This window comes from Cherax quadricarinatus, unplaced genomic scaffold, assembly GCF_038502225.1.
Source record: "Cherax quadricarinatus isolate ZL_2023a unplaced genomic scaffold, ASM3850222v1 Contig360, whole genome shotgun sequence".
NCBI lineage: Eukaryota > Metazoa > Arthropoda > Malacostraca > Decapoda > Parastacidae > Cherax > Cherax quadricarinatus.
In genome coordinates, this window is record NW_027195386.1 from 3,229 (window position 1) to 25,956 (window position 22,728).

Below are 22,728 nucleotides of genomic sequence, written 5' to 3' on the forward strand. Positions count from 1 at the left end.
ACGCAAATTTTGCATTTGGTGGACTGTTACAATATGCTGTCTCTCGTACACTTATGGCATATGGAGGGTTATTTTTCCCCCTCCACAGCAATAAATTTATAAACTTTAAGCAGTGTTTAAATTTATAGAAAATTCAGTTATCCAGAATGTACATGTTCATCTCAAAATGAGATTTTTTGTTTTTTAGTTAAAAGGCTAAAATTTCTGGGGTCTAATCCTTCATTAGAATTGTTATACTTTTTAAAAATTATGCAATTACCCTTTAATATACTATTAAAATTATTTTCTATATCTTCTATATTTAAGGAAACATTCAATGGTAGAATTTACCTGCGATATTTTTACTCTAATATCTTTAATACAGAAACTTAATCATAGGATAAACATTAGTTATACAGTATAATAATTAATTTGTTTCTATTATTCCTATTATGCCATTGAATTAATGTGCCAGTGATGACTTCACAAATGAGAAATATTCTAGATATTGTTACACATACCGAGACTGTCGAACGTAACAAAGCACAGTACAAGGAAAGAAAGATACATACCCGAATTATCTGGTCTTTCTGTGTCTCAAGACTGAAGTTCAATCCTCCGAGATAATAGGTATAGACTCTTTGGGTAATAGTCAGAGGGTCAGTAGAGCCATCACAGCACATCAGACTCAAAGGACCAACGTACGAGAAATTTTTCAGGAGTGACTCTTGAAGATTAGTCTGACCAAAGAGAGCTGAAAATCAAAATTAGACTCCTGAAGGCCAACATTGTATCAGCCTACAGTAGTTGACAAGCAATTTTGCCAACCTAGTCTGGATATACTAAGATATTACAAATTTTGAAACTTGTCAGGGTTAAGTAGGAGCGGGAGAGTAGAGCCAATTTTCAGCTAGAATTTTTTTATGTAATACCGACACGTTAAAGATTAAGGCATGTACAACCGTTGAGTATTTTATTGTCGGTTGAAACGTTTTGCCTACGCAGGTTTTTTTTTTTTTTAGCCAAATACGCAGAGGTATTTGACAAAAAGCCTACTGCTTTGTCAAAACGCTTCAGTCAGCAATAAAGATAACCAGTTGTTGCACATGCGTCTTGCTCTCCAATTTTCAGCCCTAATTCCTTATAATTGCGTATTATTAACAAGGCGATGACAGAGATCAACATATGCGAAATTTAGGAAATTTGCATATTAAGCAAATTTTCTAAATTTGCCTGCAAAATATACATGTAGATATAAATCAAGAAGTACTCTTGCTAACCTTTTTATGGGCTAGCTCCTAGGTCAGTCCACGTACTCTTCCGTTACCATCCACAGGATATGGGGCGAACAAACTAGTCACTTCGGAGGTAAAATCTAAATGTAATCTAATATGACCTTCACTGAAATAAAGCGGGTGACAAATAGACTTACGATAACCGACGAGAAGGCCTTCGTGAGCCGTAGTACCAGTAAGGATGTCCACAGGGTTATATTGATGGTCTCTTATCAGCAGTGCTGGGTGAGCCGGGATGAAGTCCCCGTCCACACGTGGTCCCAATGGAAGGGGCGTGATGCTCCATTCCTAGGGAGGGGAAACCATCACTTTATTATACATATGGAAATTTACCGAGTCCTAGAATTTCCATTGTCGGGTTCTGTATATATTTAAGTGTTGTGTTTACATGGATGCCATGAGAACCATGTCATACCCTTTAAAACATGTTAATGTGGAAATTTATTGAAACCAAGAATTCCACCGATCGGATTCATTTGTAAATAAGTTGATGCAGCAGTCGCAGGAACCCTTAATACCCACCCAAACAACGATACTAACATGCACAGTTTACGAATATGGAGATAAATTGTAAGATTAAACTATACTAATTGACATAATGTTTAAGAATGAATTAGTTTTAAAATGTTAGTAACTATTAAATTAATATTGTAACCTTAGACCTTAATATTAGGTGATATTAGGTAATGAGATAATGTCAACTAGCAATCCACATCTTTGAACTGAGGCACATTATTATTATAATCAAGGAGGAAGCGCTAAACCTGTAGGATTATACAGCGCCTGGGGGGGATGTGGAAGGTATTCAGGTTTAATTCAGGGAACTGGAGAACAGATCCAATTCCCTAGATCAAGAGCCCCTCACCAGCATCAAGGAATCTTCCTTGAGGGGAACTGAGGCACAGCAGTAGAAGATTCGTTGTTGGACAAAAACTGGTGGTTACAGCAACACGAACTTTTGAGCTCACCGTCCCACGTGTCTTGAAAATACTGTCTGGTGACCAAAACGAAGAGGCTTCCCTTCAACCGTGGATATTTATCTCTTCCCATTATTATTATTATTATAGTATTATTATTATAATCAAAAAAGATTATCTCTTCCCAGGCCCCCTTAGTAAGATGATACTCAGCACTTCTCTTGTTGGCCAACGGTTTTTGGGGAACTTAGAGAATTTGAGCTTTGAGTTACAATGCGGGTCAAAGCCCAACACAGTTAGACTGCGTTGTAACTCGCTTTAATATCAGTCCAAAAGCTAGTGTCCCACTGTCTGCATAAATATTTATTTGGGAATACCCATTGAATTCAGGGATCCTCAAGGTGCAGACTGGGGATACTAACACCATTTGAAGTGAGAGGTCATAGAAATCTAGATTGCTTGGGTAGAATCGGGGGATTTCTATTTAGCATAGTTTCCACAACCAAATCAAGTTAGTTTTAGTTTGTGCATGCAGATATGAATTTCCTGCAAGTTAGATTAATTCTCATAAGGAAGTGTTTTCCAAGAGTCACTTGTGAGACGGGGACTAGGAGTCTTGGGTTACATATGTTAACAGTGACTGCCAGTGTAGGAGTCTCGCAGGTTCCCACACTAACATACCCTCTAGGAATCTATAAAGCTTGAATCTTTAGTAAATAAATATTAGAATTAATAAAACAGCCTGAGACATATTAATACGCTATATTAGGTAATGAGATTAGACAATAACAGAGTGGCCAGCAACTTAGGAGAGCTGAGGTTCGCAAGACAGCTTGTTAGATCTTTTGGTCTGAGATGGAAGAGTATGAGGTACATGCATGGAGTGGATATCAGCCTACACTGTCGACAAAATACTCTTCTGGCGATCAGTTAAAAGAAGTAGAGGCGTTCTTGTAGTAGTAGATACTCCAGCCTCTACGCCAGTTTTGAACTCGGTAATAGGCGGCCTTCATTATTTTGGAGAACGTCGGGTAATTTAGCTGTACTGGTTACTAGTAGGGCAAGACCCAACCAGGGGTAAGCTAGTAACATCAGTGTATATTAATGTTAATTAGGGAAAGTGCCTGGTGACTAGGCAAACTTTTTTTGAGTTATCATAGGTTCTCTACACATATGCTGATATGTATGATAATCTATGTAACTGTACTTGTGTATACTTTTATGTTATTATAATCATGGGGGAGCGCTAAACCCGTAGGATTATACAGCGCATGTGGGGGGGAGGAAGGTATTCAGGCTCAATTCAGGGAATTGGAGTATAGATCCAATTCCCTAGATCAAGAGCCCCTCACCAGCGTCAGAATACAGGGACTCTACGGCTGTGTGTACTAGAGGTGCTAAAACACCTGACTGAAGGTACTATTTTTTCTGTACATGTGGCATTCGAGAGAGGGGGGGGGATTTCTAGTCAGAATAGACTCCACACCACAAATAAGTCTTCCAATTTGTGCATGGGAAAACCAAGACCGTTGGTCCTGCATCTCGATTAACCTTTCTGAAGAAGTGAATCAAGGGAGCATTTGCGAGGGTAGGACAGCTAATTTTACATTACCTGCGTCAGCAGCGATGCATTGCGCTGCTGACCTCGCCTCTGGCAGGACATACCTCTGCAGTCTCCCTACTATCCCCGTTGGGGAGGGGAACTTTTACTTTCTGCAGTCGTTATCTGTGCTCTTCCACGATGTATTTTTCAAATCTTGCGAAGATTAAGCCTAGTAGTGGGATAGTAAATGACTTCTAAATTAGTACTTGTAGCTACTGTGAGGGGTAGCTTCCATGTCAAATTTAGTTAGATTCTCTCGCTCAAAGATGCATTCATTGTCATGACATGATTTTGAAGCCGAAAAAACTGATCACTATTACCGCCACAACTACTCAGTGAACGTGATTCCGAGTTATATCTTCTCCAGCACTGAGGGAAAAGAGATCTGTTTTCATTAAACGACTGGACAAACTTATTACAACCTAATGTATTGACGAACCGAAGACATCAATAGAAGATCAGAATTCTTGGTTCACTTGATTACATCACCAAAATTCCAAATGCTTCTTCAATGCTAAATATTACTTTCACTGACGTTACCATGGCAGCCCAAGCTTTTGCTGATGGAACGGCAGACTTACTACTACATAAATTCTAGTCATATTGAAGCCGAGTGATTTCAACACATTACGCCCTGTTGGAGCTGCTACTCCTACCTACATTTTTTCAAGGACTGTCCTATCAAGGATACAAAATTCTGTTCGACCCGTGGCTGCGAAGGGCATGGATTTCAAGGTTTGCACCACCATCACCTCCTCCAAAATGCCTGAACTGTAAGAGTGAACATCGCACTCTTGCTGCTAAGTGCCCCATGAGGAAAGAAATTACCAAGAAAAACCAAGAGAAAAAATCTACCAAATCTCCAACGTATGCTGCCCTCACAAAACTGCAAGCTGACACCGCCAAAATTCTTAAAGCTACTCAACCGACGTCCTCCACCAGCAACTTACTTTTTCTCCACTACCTGACCGAGTTCCTACAGAAATTTACTATTGCATGATGTTTGTTCACGTGCAAAATGTAGCACAACTTGGATCCTTCAACACAACTATCAATGAACTCTTCAGACCCGAGAGCATGCCAAAATTTATCTTACCTGATTCTCCACCTTCAACTCATATACTTAAGATTATTCCACAAATCAACTTCACTGCACCTGGAGACTTTCTTCCAGAACATGACAACTGCTCTTGCTCAAGACAATCTCAATCAATGACAAGACTCCTACAAATCTCACCAGTGACATGACACAAACGACTTCCAGCACCACTGCTTCTGACCATCTTTGCTCTGTGGCCTCATGACTCCAGTCTCTTCCAACCTTTTCTTGAAGCTCTTAATAATCTTGCCCCTTCCATTAAGTTTAAAGCTGAATGGGAATCTAATTCCTTACTTCCTTTCCTTGATGTCCATGTCCACCGCTCAGATGCAGGTTTTTCCTTTTCCGTTTACCGTAAACCTATGCACAGTGGCATGTACATTCACTACTTTTCCTATCATGTTTCCCCTGTCAAGAAAAGTGTTCTTATCTCCCTCTTTCTCCGTGCCCTCCGCATCTGTGATCCTCAGTTCCTTCCAGCAGAAATTTCCACTCTTCACAATTCGTTCTCCCGTCTTGGCTACCCTTCCCATTTTATAGACTCTGCCCTCTCACGTGCTAAATGCAATTTCTTCTCTCCCAAACTCTCTACTCATGGGAACTCTTCTATCCTCTGCCTTCCCTACATTTCCGGTCTTTCTAATCTCAACAATTCTCTCCGTCCCTTAGACATCAAGCTTACCTTCCGCCAGACTAACACTCTTCGCACTAATCTCGTTCATACCTCTCCTCCCTCTACAGATGTTCTTGGTGTCTACTCTATTTCTTGCTCCTCCTGTCCTCTTCAATACTTCGGAGAACTGGTCGATCTCTTTCTGACAGACTTAGGGAGCACAAAAATATTGTTAGGCTTGCCGACACTAACAATGCTCTTTTCTGTCACGTCAGAGATCATAGCCATCCTATTGACTGGTCTTCTGCTAAAACTGTCTTCCCTACTTCCAACTCGAACAGCCGCCGTCTAGTTGAATCCTCTCTAATACACAACTTTCCTTGTATGAACCTTAGCCCTGGCTTCGTCTCTGTAGATGCCTTCCTCTCCCACTACATTGTAAAATGCTCCAAACTTAAGAACACCCGTGACTTAACCTGAATCCTCATTTTTTCTTTTTCTTTTTCTTTTTTCTCTTCCCCTTTCCTCTCTCCTTTTCTCCTCTGGGTTGTCTTTCTCTCTCCTGTCTCGTGTTTCTGTTCCTTTTTCATTTATTTTATTTCACCACTTCCCCTTTCACGCACCTCTGTGCGCTTGCTCTCCCTCTGTGGGCATCTAGCTCTCTTGCAGTGCTCCCCTTCCTTTGTATTTGACTGGCTCGTCATCCTTATTTCCCACTTCTACCACTACCACTACTACTACCTCTTCTTCTTCTACTACAACTACTGATGAAATTAAGACATGTGCGGCGTCTGGTTGTCTTTGTTGTGGACGTTTCGCCATCCAGTGGCTGGCTGGATGGCGAAACGTCTACGATGGGGATGCCCGGGTGTTGTGCATGTGTCTTAATTTCATCCTGTCGGTATTATATACAATTCTTGTACTACTACTACTACTACTACCTCCACCTCTTCATGCCTATATATAGCCGTCCTCCTCCACCGCTGTTAGTGTGACTTTGTGAATGGTCCCAGTCGGACCGAAACGTCGTCGTAAGCTTCTCTCTTTTATGTGCGGGTTATTTGTGTATCGTTCCAGTCACGGTATTGTGCCTTTTTGTTATTTATAACCGTCTTAAGTCTACCAACCTACTAAAGACACACAACTACCCGAGAAACAGGACAAAAAAGAAGACATGGAAGGAGAAGATGAAAAAATTTCCTCCCTACCCAAACGGAAGGAGTTGACAAGATATAATTTTTTGCACAACTAAACCATACAGTGATACAGTGTATTGCAAAGAACTGTATTCCCGACTTCAAAAAGGAACTGTTAAGTTTACCTACATCCCTGAAGACCTATGTACAACTCAAGAACGACTTCATTCCACTGAAACAGTTAAAAGACTTCAATAACAAAGTTAAACTCATTCACATCTAGAAATCAACAAAAAAAAAAATCAGAAATGGCTCTTTTACTGGTAAACTGCCGTAAATTTGCCTGCCTACCATCCTCTACATTATCAAGATATACTCAAGACTACAGTCAGTACGCTCAGCAAGTGTCTTGTTTTTTGTACTGTCGTCCATATCTGCCTTACAATACTCTGCGGCTGGGTTTAGCCCCGGCTCTTATGTTCTTATGTCCTTATGTTCTTTCTACGGCTCGAGACGTTTTTCTCCTGAGCTATTCTTCGTCTGTACCCACTGCCCCGCTCACCCCTTGTGGGTCGTACCTGTGAATCATTCAGCAGCGATTGCCCGAGCGCAGTACCTAAAGTTTCCACAATACACATTATTTAGCCCCTTTTCCAGATTTAACACCGTGTGTGGGAATATCAACGTATTCCAAATTGATTAATATTCCCAGCACTGCCTGTCATATGCCGTCTGTTATTTCTTTGTTAAACACCTTAATTTAGATCACCCTAGCCTATTATTTTAATTCGACAAAAACAAATTGCAACGCGTAAGAAACTGCCTTCCTATTACAGTCTTAACTGTGAACGGCAGTCATAATCTACATCACAGTGTCTCAGAATTAGTCCTGTTACAAAATAATATTCATTCGAATCTCATGTTAATTTCCCAATACAAGGATGGAAACTTCATTTCTCTTATAAATACTTAATTGTTTCAAGAGTCTGCCTAGAATTTCATGGCCCAAACTGTCATCTCAGGTTATGGAAATTCATGTGTAAGACACGTGTTAACTGTCATTTTGATCATAAAACCCAGACGCGGTTTAAACAAGACTGACCCACTGCGCTTTATTCAGCACTTATAACTAACTTTGCTGTCTTAAGTTAACGAATATGACAAAAAATATATAATTTATTTGCTTTTAAATCTATGTTGCAGCCAACTAGTCGTAGAAAAATTTTCCCCCTTAACACAGATGCCCCCATGTAATTTATTTTTGTTCAAATTATAAGCCATCTGTGTCAGCTGTATTTGAGTATTGTTTTTTTTTGTGCATGACCGAGGTTTGATGATCAAAATGACGCTCAGTGAACGTGTGTCTGCAGGTGAAAATTCATGACCCGAGAGAAAGTTTGGACCTACGAGATTCAAGGCAGATTAGTGAAACATATTTCTCAAAGTTGTGCAGTTTCCACGTACTAGAAAAGGTTAACATGAAAGATGCAGGATTAATTCTGGGACATTATTATGTGAATTTGGTTCATTAGTGTCATTCACAGTTAAAAAAGAATTTTAAGTGATACGAGTGTAAAAAAAAATTACTCCTGCATCAACCTGGAAACTTTAATGTGTACAAGACTTATTTTTTTTAAGAAAAAAAAAAATTAAACCCACTACAGTACAGTAAACTTCAATTTTTAGATGTTTACTGTATAATGCATCTCTTAGATGTATTTTCCAAGTTTCATAGAAGGATGAAAACAAAAGTTTTCAAGCATTCTATATCTTCACCAGTTCTAGTCATTAACCAATAACAGTGCAAAACAGCGGTCTGCTGTAGCACACTACATGACTGGCGTCTTGTTTCCTGTGAAACAGGTCGCATTTCGCCCAACTCGTTAATGTAGCTTAATAATAATATAAAAAAAATATATTTCTACAAGTACATGTACAAGGTATACAGTCCTAGCTGACATCAATGACATACTACTATATAGAAAGCCGCTTGTTATGCTGAGCATTTCGGGCAAATTAAGTCAGCTTTATCCCAGGATGCGACCCACACCAGTCGACTAACACAAAGGTACTCATTTTATACTGATGAGTGAACATGGACAGAGATGTCTTATGGAAACATGTCCCTAATGTTTTCCAGCCGTATCGGAGATTCGAGCTCCGGACCTCAGTGTGTGAGCTGAGTACGCTAGTGATCGAGCTACGGGTTATTGGCGGTTCAGTATAAGTTAGTCTTAACACAACCTGAATTTTTCTTTCGTTGTTGACTTTGAACATTCAAAATTTTTCGTAAGCAGATGCATTAGGAAAAAAAATTAATCTGGAAGACTGGTTGAATATGTAGGTTCAGGAAAGGCTGTATGGCAAAGCTTGAATCAATATTCAAACCAAGTACCAAGTGAAAGATACAAAAATACTGTACTGTGAAAATGTTTAATAACTCACAAGGAAATCTTGGAGAGTTGCTGACAGTTCATGTGCGTCGATTGTCTGTAGACAGGCAAGGAGATGCGTGCTTCCCAGGCTTGTGTCACATCCCAGGGACGATCCAACCTGCTCAGCGATCTCCCGGTGACGTCTCCCTAAGGCGAACGTCGCCAAGGCTGATCCGGATTGCAAGATTGCACGGCTGAACAGACCTACAGACGAGTATGACGACGTATTTAAATGGTTGGATAACAAATAAAAAAAAAAGCATGAAAATTCGGATTGCATGTGGGGTACTCATCACTGCTTTAGGATGAGGGAAACATTGGACTTAGAGAGAAAGATGTGGTGTTGAACTGAATGAAGGAAATTGAGCTTTGAAGAGCGCTAACACAAAATAACAACCAAGATAAAAATAAGGATAAACTACTGGCATGAATAAAATCCACAGCATATAAATACAATCACACCAAGTTAAAAATTAAAATCAGCACCAGTTAAAAATCAAATTGTCAGTCAAAAGGCTTAAAAAAGATATGGCCTCTACAGGCACCCCGGTAATTATAAAAACTACGACATAGGGGGGAAAAAAAAGCTGCGGTGTGTGCGTGTGTGGTTGCAGGGGTCGATTCAAAGCTCCTGGCCCAGCCTCTTCACTGATCACTACTAGGTCCTCTTTCTTCCTGCTCCATGAACTTCATAAAACCTCGTCTTAAACTATGTATGGTTCCTGCCTCCACTACGACACTTGTCAGACTATTCCACTTCCTCACAACTTTGATTAAAGAAATATTTCCTAATATCCCTTTGACTCATCTGAGTCTTCAGCTTCCAATAGTGACCCTTTGTTTCTGTGGTCCCTCTCTGGAACATCTTGTCTGTCCACCTTGTCAATTCCTCGTAATATTTTGTATGTCGTTAAGTGTCCCGTAACCCTCCTGTCCTCGAGTGTCATGAGGCCTATTTTCCTTAACCTTTCTTCGTAGGACATTCCCCTTAGCTCAGGAACTAGTCTTGTTGCAAACCTTTGCACTTTCTCCAATTTTTTGACGTGCTGGACCAGGTGTGGGTTCCAAACTGGTGCTGTATATTCCAGTATGGGCCTGACGTACACGGTGTACAGAGTCTTGAACGATTCCTTACTGACGTATCGGAACGCTGTTCTCAGGTTTGCCAGGCGCCCATATGCTGCAGCAGTTATCTGGTGGATGTGCGCCTCAGATGTGCTCGGAATTGTACTCACCCCAAGATCCTTTTCTTTGAGTGAGGTTTGCAGTTTTTGGCCACTCTGTCTGCGGTCTTCTGTGCCCTTCCCCGATTTTCATTACTTTGCATCTGGCGGGGTTAAATTCGAGGAATCAGTTGCTGGACCAGGCTTCCAGCCTGTCCAAGTCTCTGTAGTCCTGCCTGATCCTTATCAGATTTAATTCTCCTCATTAACGTCACATCATCTGCAAACGGACACTGAGTGTATCCCTTCCGTCCTGTCATTCACAAATACCAAAAATAGCATTGGTCCTAGGACTGACCCCTGGGGAACCCCGCTCGTCACAGGCGCCCACTCTGACATCTCATCACGTACCATGACTCGTTGTTGCCTCCCTCTCTGATCCATTGCAGTGCCCTTCCTGTTACGTGTGCCTGATCATCTAGCTTTTGTACTAATCTCTTGTGAGGAACTGTGTGGAAGGCCATTTTGCAGTCCAAGAAAATGCAATCTATCCACCCCTCTCTCTCGTGCCTTTCTTCCGTTACCTTGTCATAAAATTGCAGTAGGTTTGTGACAGGATTTTTCTTCCCTGAATCCGTGCTGGTTGTCGTTTATAAGCTTGTTCCGTTCTAGGAGCACCACTACGTACTTTCCTCCTGATAATCTTCTCCATGACTTTGCATACTATACATGTCAGTGACACTGGTCTGGAGTTGAGTGCTTCGTGTGTGTGTCTCTCGTGCCGAATAGGTAAAACTTGCGATTTGGGCTTAAATAGCAACGCTCTTCTTGCCGAATAAGGCAAGCGAATATTTGTGTATGCAATAATTTTGCAAAAATCATTCTGAACCTGACGAAAAAGTATGTTTCATTGTGTTTATTATTAAATTACTGTAAACTTGTCTAAAATATATTTAGTTGGATTAAGCTATATTAAATTGTGCTTCTTATAAGGTTAGATTAGTTTTCTAAGGCTCTTTTGGTACGATACTACGTGCCGCAAAATGCCCTTCTCACACTATACCACTCACTTATTTATCCATACCTCACCTATGCTATTTGTGCTTGGGGATCAACTGCAGCAACACACCTAAAGCCAATAATAACCCAACAAAAAGCTGCAGTAAGAATAATCACTAAATCCCATCCCTGGCAGCACACCCCCCCACTCTTCAAAGATCTAAACTTACTCCCAGTTCAGTACATCCACACTTACTACTGTGCAATCTATATCTACAGGGCCTTAAACTCTAATATCAACCTTGACCTAAAACGCTTTCTTGATAGTTGTGACAGAACCCACAGGCATAACACCAGAAACAAACATCTCTACGACATTCCCCGTGTCCGACTAAACCTTTACAAAAATTCAATGTATGTCAAAGGCCCTAAAATCTGGAATACCCTACCTGAGAACTCTAGAACTGCAGACACATTCATCACCTTCAAAACTACCATTAGAAAACATCTTATCTCCCTGATACACCCCGTCAACTAACTACACAAATACCACCTGGTGGTTCACACTTACACTCGCTCACTCATTTGACCATAAACAGAAATATTAATCTCAGTCTTAAAATAATGAATCCTGTGATACTCCAATACTGAAACTATATACTGTGCCAAAATAAAAGCATTCACATTGCTAAACTCACAAAATAGTATTTAGTCACTTAGCCATAATACCAACTTACCTCAATTTGTAATATTTTACATTTAAGAATAAAACTAAGTATGCCCGAAATGCCTAGCCATGCTAAGCGTTCTAGTGGTACACTCTGTAATCTCAATTTTACTACATGTAAACCAAACAATAACCAAATTTCTGTAAACTCAGCATTGTAATCCTTATAGAGAATAAACTTTGAATTTGAATTTGAATTTGAAGATAAACCAAAAATATATATCTTAAAACTTATAAGAGAAAATTTTAGAAAGGACTTAATTTTAAACGAGTTCTTGCTAATTGACCAGTTTTATGTATTCGGCACGACACATGTATATATATATATATATATATATATATATCAGGAAAGGCTATGAAATTTAAGGAAAGATTTGTTTGTAGTCGTGTTGTGCATTTGTGAACATGCTACCTCTATTTCTACCTCTATCACTGCTGCACTAATTTTACCACTACTTCCACTTTCTATACTGCTCCACCTCTACTTCCACTACCATTACCTCCCCCATCCCCCGTAATTCCTAGTTTATATTCCGGCCTCCTTCCCTTACCCCTTCTGTGTGACTTGTCAGTGGTCCAAGTCGGACCGAAATGTCATTACTATCCCTCTTAAGTGCGGGTTATTTGTGTAATAAAACGAAGCTAGCTTTATTTCTTTAGGATTATCGTCCATTTATTAACAGTGTCAAACATTCATTACTTCTCATTCCATGAACAATCTGTTAAAGTCCTTCACACGTGTCCACATGTTCTTCTAACGTGTCCTCACGTACAGTCTCGCCCTGTTTATACTAAATTAACTCTTCTTATCCTCATACTAGATGAACTCTTAGCCCCACTTTTCCAACGAGGCCACAAACTTTCTATTAGAAAAGGGGCTGCACCTTTATTGATCATACAGTATTGCACAACTTAGACACAAACGTACTTGCCTTTAGATATTAATAATGCCATCCCACGAGCCAAATTATCCTCCTCCAGCTTTCACAGATGTAGTCTTATTGAATCTTCTCGTACATAATGTTCCTCATATTTACGCTAACTGTCTCAACCTCTTCAACTGGCTGTCTCACCTCTCTCCCAAGTGACTATACGGCCCAAGATGGACAAAAGTGTGTTATTTTCCGATGTGTGAGTGGGTAAATTAATTAACACGTGTTCCAGCCACAGTTTTAAATTTATAAAATTTTAACTAATTGCTCAGGAATCGCCCCTAAAATCCACATGCCTTCTAGCTTGCTTGCAACAACAACACACTGCACCCCACCTGCTCGGCCTCACTAACCTCGTGATTTTGGACTCAGGATGTGGTAATGCACCGAAGCCCCTCCAGCACTCTCGCCAAAGATAGTAACAGAATTAGGATCTCCACCGAAGCTGTGAATATTGTTCTGTACCCATTGGAGCGCCAATGTCTGATCCTTCAGTCCCAAGTTTCCAGGAACAATATAATCCTCCGTCGACAAGAATCCTATGTAATAAAAATATTTTGAGAATTAAGAATAGTAACTTAAAGTTCCTTGGCTTGCAGTAACAAATCTTAAGTTTAATAATTTGCACGTGCATGAGCGAAAGGAAAGAAAAACCACGTCCTTCTAGACAAGGATAATGTGCACTAAAACAATATTGTGTAACTACTCTAGTAATATAGTAACAAATTTCCAATGCTGAACTAATTAATAAAATGGGCAGAAAATTTATCTTTTTTAACCTAATAATTTCGCGCAGGTTTAGGAAACGAATTTTTTATTAATGGGTTTAGCGGATTTATCTAATTAAAATAAAACAACTGTGAACGGTATCAATCCTCAATGGTTGATGCATCGTATGAAACTAATGGAACATTTCATGGGTTTAGGTTGTGAAGGCACAAATTACTAGAAAATAACTAGAAAATGCATCTTCTCTCCAGCTTCAAACTTTTAGTACCGACTTGTGTTCCGGTCAGCTTTAAACTGTCAGTGCTAATGTGTGTTTCTCAAAAGGACACAATCTCTTGATGTTAGACTGTGTAACTCATATGCCAATTCTATTAATCATATTGGTTTCTGTAAAATAACTGGAGAATGACTTATTTCTGATCAGAAGAGACATTGAGTTTCTGCTTATCCTAGATTAAATGAACTAATTTTCCTTTATGTGCCTATATAATCCGTGCTTTCCAGACAATTGATAAAAAAATTATGTTATGCACTCTTAAACTTTATATAAAACTTTGTATCGACTTTCTTTAAAAGGCCGTCAATTTTAATCAGAGAAAAGTTTGGAATGACTTTAGCCTCTACAGGTCCAAATTGCTTTATTTTGGAATACGAAAATAAAAATGAAATACGGCTTTTCATGCGATAATTTCTGAATATCGTATCCTGTGAACTTCAATCCCTTGTAAGCACATTAAGCTTCGAGCTTAAAGTTTCCTTATGATTTGTGAATGCCTCCTTTGATTAGCCTCAAATCTTCAAAGCTAATATTTAACTGCATTGTCATCTTACCAAACTCTGCACCATTCCAATCGTGTGCACTGAGGCACAGTTGTTATAGAATAAGGGGATAATTTTCTCGGTTCGTTGAAGTCATTAACTATCACAGAAAACTGACAAAAGGGGAAAAGTATCCTGATCACTTACGTAGGGAGAATGGTACACCCTCAGTTTAACGCCATGAATCTCTGGACGTTACACCCCGTCTTTACAGTCAATCCGCGTAGGTATAAGAGGCACATAATAAAGAAACCAGGTCCTGATGTTCAGGTCTAAGTACTAGATAAAAAGAAAAGAAGTGATATGGAGCATTTTTATTTAATGTATACCTAAAGACACTCGGCATTTACTTTAGTGCAAGAGTACAGATTTAAAACACCGATACGGTACTTACCCAAGATCCCAAGCCTGTACTGGAGGACGACCAGAATAATGTCATGGTTGAGGAGGACGTGTGGTAGGTACTCCAAATTGCCTCCAGCGAAGAAGCCGCCTCCAGGTATAAACACCATAACCGGCAACTCCTTAATCGACGTCAACTGCTACAAAGTGAACCCAACATCATTATTAACGTGAGGGCTCCGCTTTTACTTAAAGAGCGCTTTAATAAATAATGTAAATTATATGCACTTTTTAAGTGACTTCCCTGGTTAGGAGCAAGTTCAGATAATTTTTTCAACAATTACAATCCAAACTAAACGCTAAACCCACAATAGTCATACAGCGCCCTTTGCCTTCAAACAAAACCAGGAGTGAAGAACTACTGAAGGAACTCAGGCGCTAAGGTTTAGAGATTTTAAAATTGAAGTCCAATTTCAAGTGTAACTTTATGCTGTTGTTAAGGAGGAGTTAGCATCCTATACACATGTTTGCATGGACTTCTTGTTGCAAAGTTGCAAGATATTGCAAAATTGTATTTCTCATAAATCCCTCCCTTATTTACAAAATTGATAAGTTGAACAATGTTCTAGTCAACATCAGATGAAAGATAGATTATGTAGACTCCAAACTTTCTTGTCAGAAATGTCAATAGATTGAATTATAAAATTTTTTGAAATATGTGTTTTTTTTCTTTTGGGGGGTGGCATTTTTTGTGAGAATAAGAGTCAATAAAAACAAAATGGTAAAACATATTGCAAAACAACTTTGGATTCTAAACAGAACCATCATTCATCAATATTGTCTAAAAAAAATCATGACACTCCTATTATTACTCTTTGAAAATAAGGGAAACAAATGTCAATAACTTATTCCTGAGTTATTCAAGTTTTTGTTTCTATAAAACTCTATGGAGATGAAACACCAAATTTGAGCGTGTTGCAAACCCCTATCATTGTTGATAACCAAGAGTGAGCGTGTTGCAAACCCCTGTCATTGTTGATAACCCAGAGTGAGCGTGTTGCAAACCCCTATCATTGTTGATAACCCAGAGTGAGCGTGTTGCAAACCCCTATCATTGTTGATAACCCAGAGTGAGCGTGTTGCAAACCCCTATCATTGTTGATAACCCAGAGTGAGCGTGTTGCAAACCCCTGTCATTGTTGATAACCCAGAGTGAGCGTGTTGCAAACCCCTATCATTGTTGATAACCCAGAGTGAGCGTGTTGCAAACCCCTATCATTGTTGATAACCCAGAGTGAGCGTGTTGCAAACCCCTGTCATTGTTGATAACCCAGAGTGAGCGTGTTGCAAACCCCTATCATTGTTGATAACCCAGAGTGAGCGTGTTGCAAACCCCTATCTATGTTGATAACCCAGAGTGAGCGTGTTGCAAACCCCTGTCATTGTTGATAACCCAGAGTGAGCGTGTTGCAAACCCCTATCATTGTTGATAACCCAGAGTGAGCGTGTTGCAAACCCCTATCATTGTTGATAACCCAGAGTGAGCGTGTTGCAAACCCCTATCATTGTTGATAACCCAGAGTGAGGGTGTTGCAAACCCCTATCATTGTTGATAACCCAGAGTGAGGGTGTTGCAAACCCCTATCATTGTTGATAACCCAGAGTGAGCGTGTTGCAAACCCCTATCATTGTTGATAACCCAGAGTGAGCGTGTTGCAAACCCCTATCATTGTTGGTAACCCAGAGTGAGCGTGTTGCAAACCCCTATCATTGTTGATAACCCAGAGTGAGCGTGTTGCAAACCCCTATCATTGTTGATAACCCAGAGTGAGCGTGTTGCAAACCCCTGTCACTGTTGATAACCCAGAGTGAGCGTGTTGCAAACCCCTGTCACTGTTGATAACCCAGAGTGAGCGTGTTGCAAACCCCTGTCACTGTTGATAACCCAGAGTGAGCGTGTTGCAAACCCCTATCATTGTTGATAACCCAGAGTGAGCGTGTTGCAAACCCCTATCATTGTTGATAACCCAGAGTGAGGGTGTTGCAAACCCCTATCATTGTTGATAACCCAGAGTGAGCGTGTTGCAAACCCCTATCATTGTTGATAACCCAGAGTGAGCGTGTTGCAAACCCCTATCATTGTTGGTAACCCAGAGTGAGCGTGTTGCAAACCCCTATCATTGTTGATAACCCAGAGTGAGCGTGTTGCAAACCCCTATCATTGTTGATAACCCAGAGTGAGCGTGTTGCAAACCCCTGTCACTGTTGATAACCCAGAGTGAGCGTGTTGCAAACCCCTGTCACTGTTGATAACCCAGAGTGAGCGTGTTGCAAACCCCTGTCACTGTTGATAACCCAGAGTGAGCGTGTTGCAAACCCCTGTCACTGTTGATAACCCAGAGTGAGCGTGTTGCAAACCCCTGTCACTGTTGATAACCCAGAGTGAGCGTGTTGCAAACCCCTGTCACTGTTGATAACCCAGAGTGAGCGTGTTGCAAACCCCTGTCATTGTTGATAACCCAGAGTGAGCGTGTTGCAAACCCCTGTCACTGTTGATAACCCAGAGTGAGCGTGTTGCAAACCCCTGTCACTGTTGATAACCCAGAGTGAGCGTGTTGCAAACCCCTGTCATTGTTGATAACCCAGAGTGAGCGTGTTGCAAACCCCTGTCACTGTTGATAACCCAGAGTGAGCGTGTTGCAAACCCCTGTCATTGTTGATAACCCAGAGTGAGCGTGTTGCAAACCCCTGTCACTGTTGATAACCCAGAGTGAGCGTGTTGCAAACCCCTGTCATTGTTGATAACCCAGAGTGAGCGTGTTGCAAACCCCTGTCACTGTTGATAACCCAGAGTGAGCGTGTTGCAAACCCCTGTCACTGTTGATAACCCAGAGTGAGCGTGTTGCAAACCCCTGTCATTGTTGATAACCCAGAGCGAGCGTGTTGCAAACCCCTGTCACTGTTGATAACCCAGAGTGAGCGTGTTGCAAACCCCTGTCATTGTTGATAACCCAGAGGCAACTGAATAGCAACAACTCTGTGCTCTTCACTTTAGTCGTCACAGAACTTGTTTAGAATGAAATAATCAGTAATTCAGAATGAAATAATAGTAATTTCTGGAGCAAAAAAAAAACAATAAAAACACTAATTGCCAACATGTCCTCTTGATGAGAGCAAAAACATAAAAAGTGCATTTTTGAAAAAAAAACATACTTAGAAATATGACAGAAACAAGCTGATTAAATCAACATGTTGCCAGAATTTTGCCCTATTTTTTTGGTAAGAAAAACTTAATTTCCATAATTTTTTAACTTCAATTTTAAAATCTCTAAACCTTAGTGCCTGACCCCCTGAAGTGTCCAATTCAGAAGGGATGAAGTGATGCAGGTGAAGGGTCTTCAACAAAGCTACCCTGCCTTTCACTGGATCAAACATGATTAGTTACTTCAATGTCTATTATGCACCCCATTCCCATTCTGTGGGCAGTAGTCAAAAGATTACAGAGGTACATAATAGGTCCAGGGACTGGACTCCAAAGTTTTGATAGCTGAACAAGTTACAAAGGTAATGAACTACATCTGGTCACAATCATGGCCAAGTCACAAAGGTAACGAGTTCCAGGTACAGCTGGTCACACTCCTCTTCTCGCATAGCACGGTACTCATCCCTACGAAGACGCCCCCTCCCACACACCGTGGGAGCGAAGAATCCCCCTTTCACACACACCGTGGGGGCGAAGACGCCCCCTCACACACGCACACACCGTGGGAGCGAAGACGCCCCCTCTCACACACCGTGGGAGCGAAGACGGCCCCTCGCGCACACACACACACACACACACACACAGTGGAAGCGAAGACGCCACCTACCACACAAACCGTGGGAGCGAAGACGCCCCCTCCCACACCGTGGGAGCGAAGACGCCCCCTCTCACACACATCATGGGAGCGAAGACGCCCCCTTCCACACCGTGGGAGCGAAGACGCCCCCTCCCACACTGTAGGAGCGAAGAACTCCCCCTCCCACACACACACCGTGGGAGAGACGACGCCCCCTACCACACAAACCGTGGGAGCGAAGACGCCCCCTCCCACACCGTGAGAGCGAAGACGCCCCCTCTCACACACATCATGGGAGCGAAGACGCCCCCTCTCACACACATCATGGGAGCGAAGACGCCCCCTTCCACACCGTGGGAGCGAAGACGCCCCCTCCCACACACACACCGTGGGAGCGAAGACGCACCCTCCCACACACACACCGTGGGAGAGACGACCCCCCTTCCACACCGTGGGAGCGAAGACTCCCCCTCCCACACACACACCGTGGGAGAGACGACGTCCCCTCCAAAACACACCGTGGGAGCGAAGACGCCGCCTCCCACACCGTAGGAGCGAAGACGCCCCCTCCCACACACACCGTGGGAGCGAAGACGCCCCCTCCCACACCGTAGGAGCGAAGACGCCCCCTCCCACACACACCGTGGGAGCGAAGACCCCTCCCACACACACCGTGGGAGCGAAGACCCCCTCCCACACACACCGTGGGAGCGGAGACGCCCCTCCCACACACACCGTGGGGGCGAAGACCCCCTCCCACACACACCGTGGGAGTGAAGACCCCCTCCCACACACACCGTGGGAGTGAAGACACCCTCACACACATACCGTGGGAATGAAGACACCCTCACACACATACCGTGGGAGTGAAGACACCCTTACGCACATACCGTGGGAGTGAAGACACTCTCACACACATACCGTGGGAGTGAAGACACTCACACACATACCATGGGAGTGAAGACACCCTCACACACATACCGTGGGAGTGAAGACACCCTCACACACATACCGTGGGTGGGAAACACATCCCCCCGGCCACAAACACCCTGGATGGGAAGATACCCCCACCACAAACACTGAGGGGTGGCAGAACATCAACATACCGTGGGTGTGAAGACGTTGAGGTAGAGACAATCCTCGGTGCCCACCAGCTGCTGTGGTGGTAACCTGATCCCTGCAACAGCCACAAAGAAGGGTACCTGAAGGCAAGGCTGTGACACCTCAGACCCGTTCCTAAGGCCTCCCCAGGGTTCTGCAGGCAGCGGGTCCTGAAGCATAACATTCTTTTGTATTAACTAAAATCACATTGTTTAATTTATCAAGAATACGGCAATTTGTATCAACTTAAAAAATGAAAATGCATTTGTGTGTAATCCAATATATAATCCAATATATAATCTTCATACATACACACACAAGCATATTCGGACTTCAAAATGAAATAATTACCCTGAGTCGGAGCTGGCCAATAGGTGGTTTAGCGTAGGGTATTCCGTAGTAGGACCAAAAACTCTTGCCCTTGGTAGACTTCTCCATTATGCCGGCCACCTTGCCTTGAGTAGTGGTGACCACCGCAGGGCCATGACTAGCACATCGGCCAGCCCTGAGAGATTCACACCCCGCCGCCATCACCATGAGCGCACACACCGCCAAATGCTGCATCCTGTATAGGGATTATCATGTTAGCAAGCTCAGGTGCAAATCAAAAATACATACACGGGAGGCAGTGCCTTCTTATGGGTAGGTTCACTTCCTCTACTAGCTAGCGCTGAGGTAGAGGATAATTGCCTGGTTTTGCTAGTGGGGGAGGGATGGGGCACTTCATCCTTACAGGATGGGTATGGGGTGCATAATAAACATATTAAACTAACTAACCTTGCATTGGAGGAAATATTACGCTCTGTCCTTTCAAGTGTAGGACGGGGAGAGAAGATATAGCCTGTCCTTCCTATCATAGGTTGGGAGGAGGTTATTACCTGTTTTTCCTAGTGCAGGAACAAGGTATATTGCACAGAAGCACATGCAGGTCTACCTAAAATTCCACAAATCACTCAACCGGGATGTGTGCAGTTTTAGGTAGACCTACCGCCACTGTCTGCGCCACTATTTCTTCTCCCACACCCTATCTTTCTTGGCACATTTATTCTCAAAACCATGACAGTCATACCTTTCCTTGGGTTTCTCGACTATGGCTTCGAGGAGTACGAGAACAGATGTAACAACGAAAAGATCAACGATGGAGAGTAAAATTCAGTTGTGTATGTGAAAATGTGATGATTTAATGTGTAGTCCGAAATTTTTATTCCAGTTATTATTATAAATTAAATCTTCATCAGAGTACAAAACAAATTCCGGCCACAAAATAGAGCGAAAAACCAATGTCAAAGACCTGGGAGTGATCATGTCGGAGGATCTCACCTTCAAGGACCATAATATTGTATCAATCGCATCTGCTAGACAAATGACAGGATGGATAATGAGAACCTTCAAAACTAGGGAGGCCAAGCCCATGATGACACTCTTCAGGTCATTTGTTCTATCTAGGCTGGAATATTGCTGCACACTAACAGCACCTTTCAAGGCAGGTGAAATTGCTGACCGAGAAAATGTACAGAGAACCTTCACGGCGCGCATAACACAGATTAAACACCTCAATTACTAGGAGCGCTTGAGGTTCCTGAACCTGTATTCCCTGGAACGCAGGCGGGAGAGATACATGATTATATACACCTGGAAAATCCTAGAGGGACTAGTACCGAACTTGCACACGAAAATCACTCGCAACGAAAGCAAAAGACTCGGCAGACGATGCAACATCCCCCCAATGAAAAGCAGGGGTGTCACTAGCACGTTAAGAGACCATACAATAAGTGTCAGGGGCCCGAGACTGTTCAACTGCCTCCCAGCATATATAAGGGGGATTACCAATTGACCCCTGGCAGTCTTCAAGCTGGCACTGGACAAGCACCTAAAGTCGGTACCTGACCAGCCGGGCTGTGGCTCGTACGTTGGATTGCGTGCAGCCAGCAGTAACAGCCTGGTTGATCAGGCTCTGATCCACCAGGCGGCCTGGTCACAGACCGGGCCGCGGGGGCGTTGACCCCCGGAACACTCTCCAGGTAAACTCCAGGTAATAAAAAAGAAGCGCTAAACCGTTAAATAACGTTAAAATATATTTAAATTTACCACTTCCTAACGGCTTCAATATCTAATGGCTGACGCATCGTAGGGCCAGGATAGTATCTATTAAATTCTGTTTGCGTGCAATCAAGATATTTTTTCCAAACTGAAGCTGATTAAAAATTTACGCTCGGTCATGAGTCAGCCAAGACTGACAAACATGACTTTATTCTCAAATGAATATGAATATGAAGAGATGAATTCTGATGAGGCCATTGACCAATCTGCAGAAATTAAGTCCGAAGCAGACTAACTTTTTTCTATTTACCCTTGAAGACTAGGCTGAGTGTTGAGACTGAATTCCCTATTCATTGAATATTTAATGTCCCACATTTTTTTTTTCAATTTACTTGTGACAGTAAGGTTTAAAAATCTACTTGTACGTGGTTAAATTCTAAAATATACAGAGGGAAAGAGGGAGGGTGCCTGAGGAAAGATGTACCCTGGGTGCCACATACTTCAGGTACGTCACTGTGATGATGCTCTCATGAGGTGTGATGCACCTGTCTGTTTTACAGCAAGGAGAAAAGTTAAGGCATGGAAAAGTCTTTACATAAAATGTGTAGTGTGAATATTATGCAGAGAAATTTGAAAAGTGCGTAGTTGTACAAGTCAAAAGAGCGTGCGATTACTTACGTATTGTGTGCTTAACTAAACACTTCACCTATCCTAACGTCTCAAAAACGTGTTACAAGCAACAAAATATATACAATCTGCCAAATAGGTGCCACACTAGTGTATCGCAGAAAAAAAATGAAAACACCAAAAGAAACCATTTCAAAATAAGAGTATGTTCTTGTGAAAGCACTACCAGTATACCTGGAGTATACCCGGAGAGAGGTTTGGGCGGTCAACGCCCCAGCGGCCCGGTCTGTGGCCAGGCCTCATGGTGGATGAGGGCTTGATCAACCAGGCTGT

General features: G+C 42.1%; 1 protein-coding gene across 2 annotated transcripts in view; it reads right to left on the reverse strand.

Annotated features, from left to right (window-relative positions):
• Positions 1-371: 371 nt before the first annotated feature.
• The window catches only part of LOC128685957 (juvenile hormone esterase-like), a 40,383-nt gene continuing 18,026 nt past the window's right edge, over positions 372-22,728 (reverse strand). Inside the window, exons 2-8 of one of the 2 annotated variants that reach the window (XM_070080369.1) lie at positions 20,080-20,293; positions 19,734-19,898; positions 14,841-14,985; positions 13,252-13,437; positions 9,088-9,281; positions 1,412-1,562; positions 372-733 (exon numbers count right to left, since the gene is read on the reverse strand). In XM_070080369.1, coding sequence (XP_069936470.1) covers positions 387-733; positions 1,412-1,562; positions 9,088-9,281; positions 13,252-13,437; positions 14,841-14,985; positions 19,734-19,898; positions 20,080-20,293 — 1,402 coding nt within the window. In that variant the 3' untranslated portion in view covers positions 372-386. Of the gene's footprint in view, positions 734-1,411; positions 1,563-9,087; positions 9,282-13,251; positions 13,438-14,840; positions 14,989-19,733; positions 19,899-20,079; positions 20,294-22,728 lie in introns of both variants that reach the window. The other variant, XM_070080368.1, reaches the window with a different exon arrangement.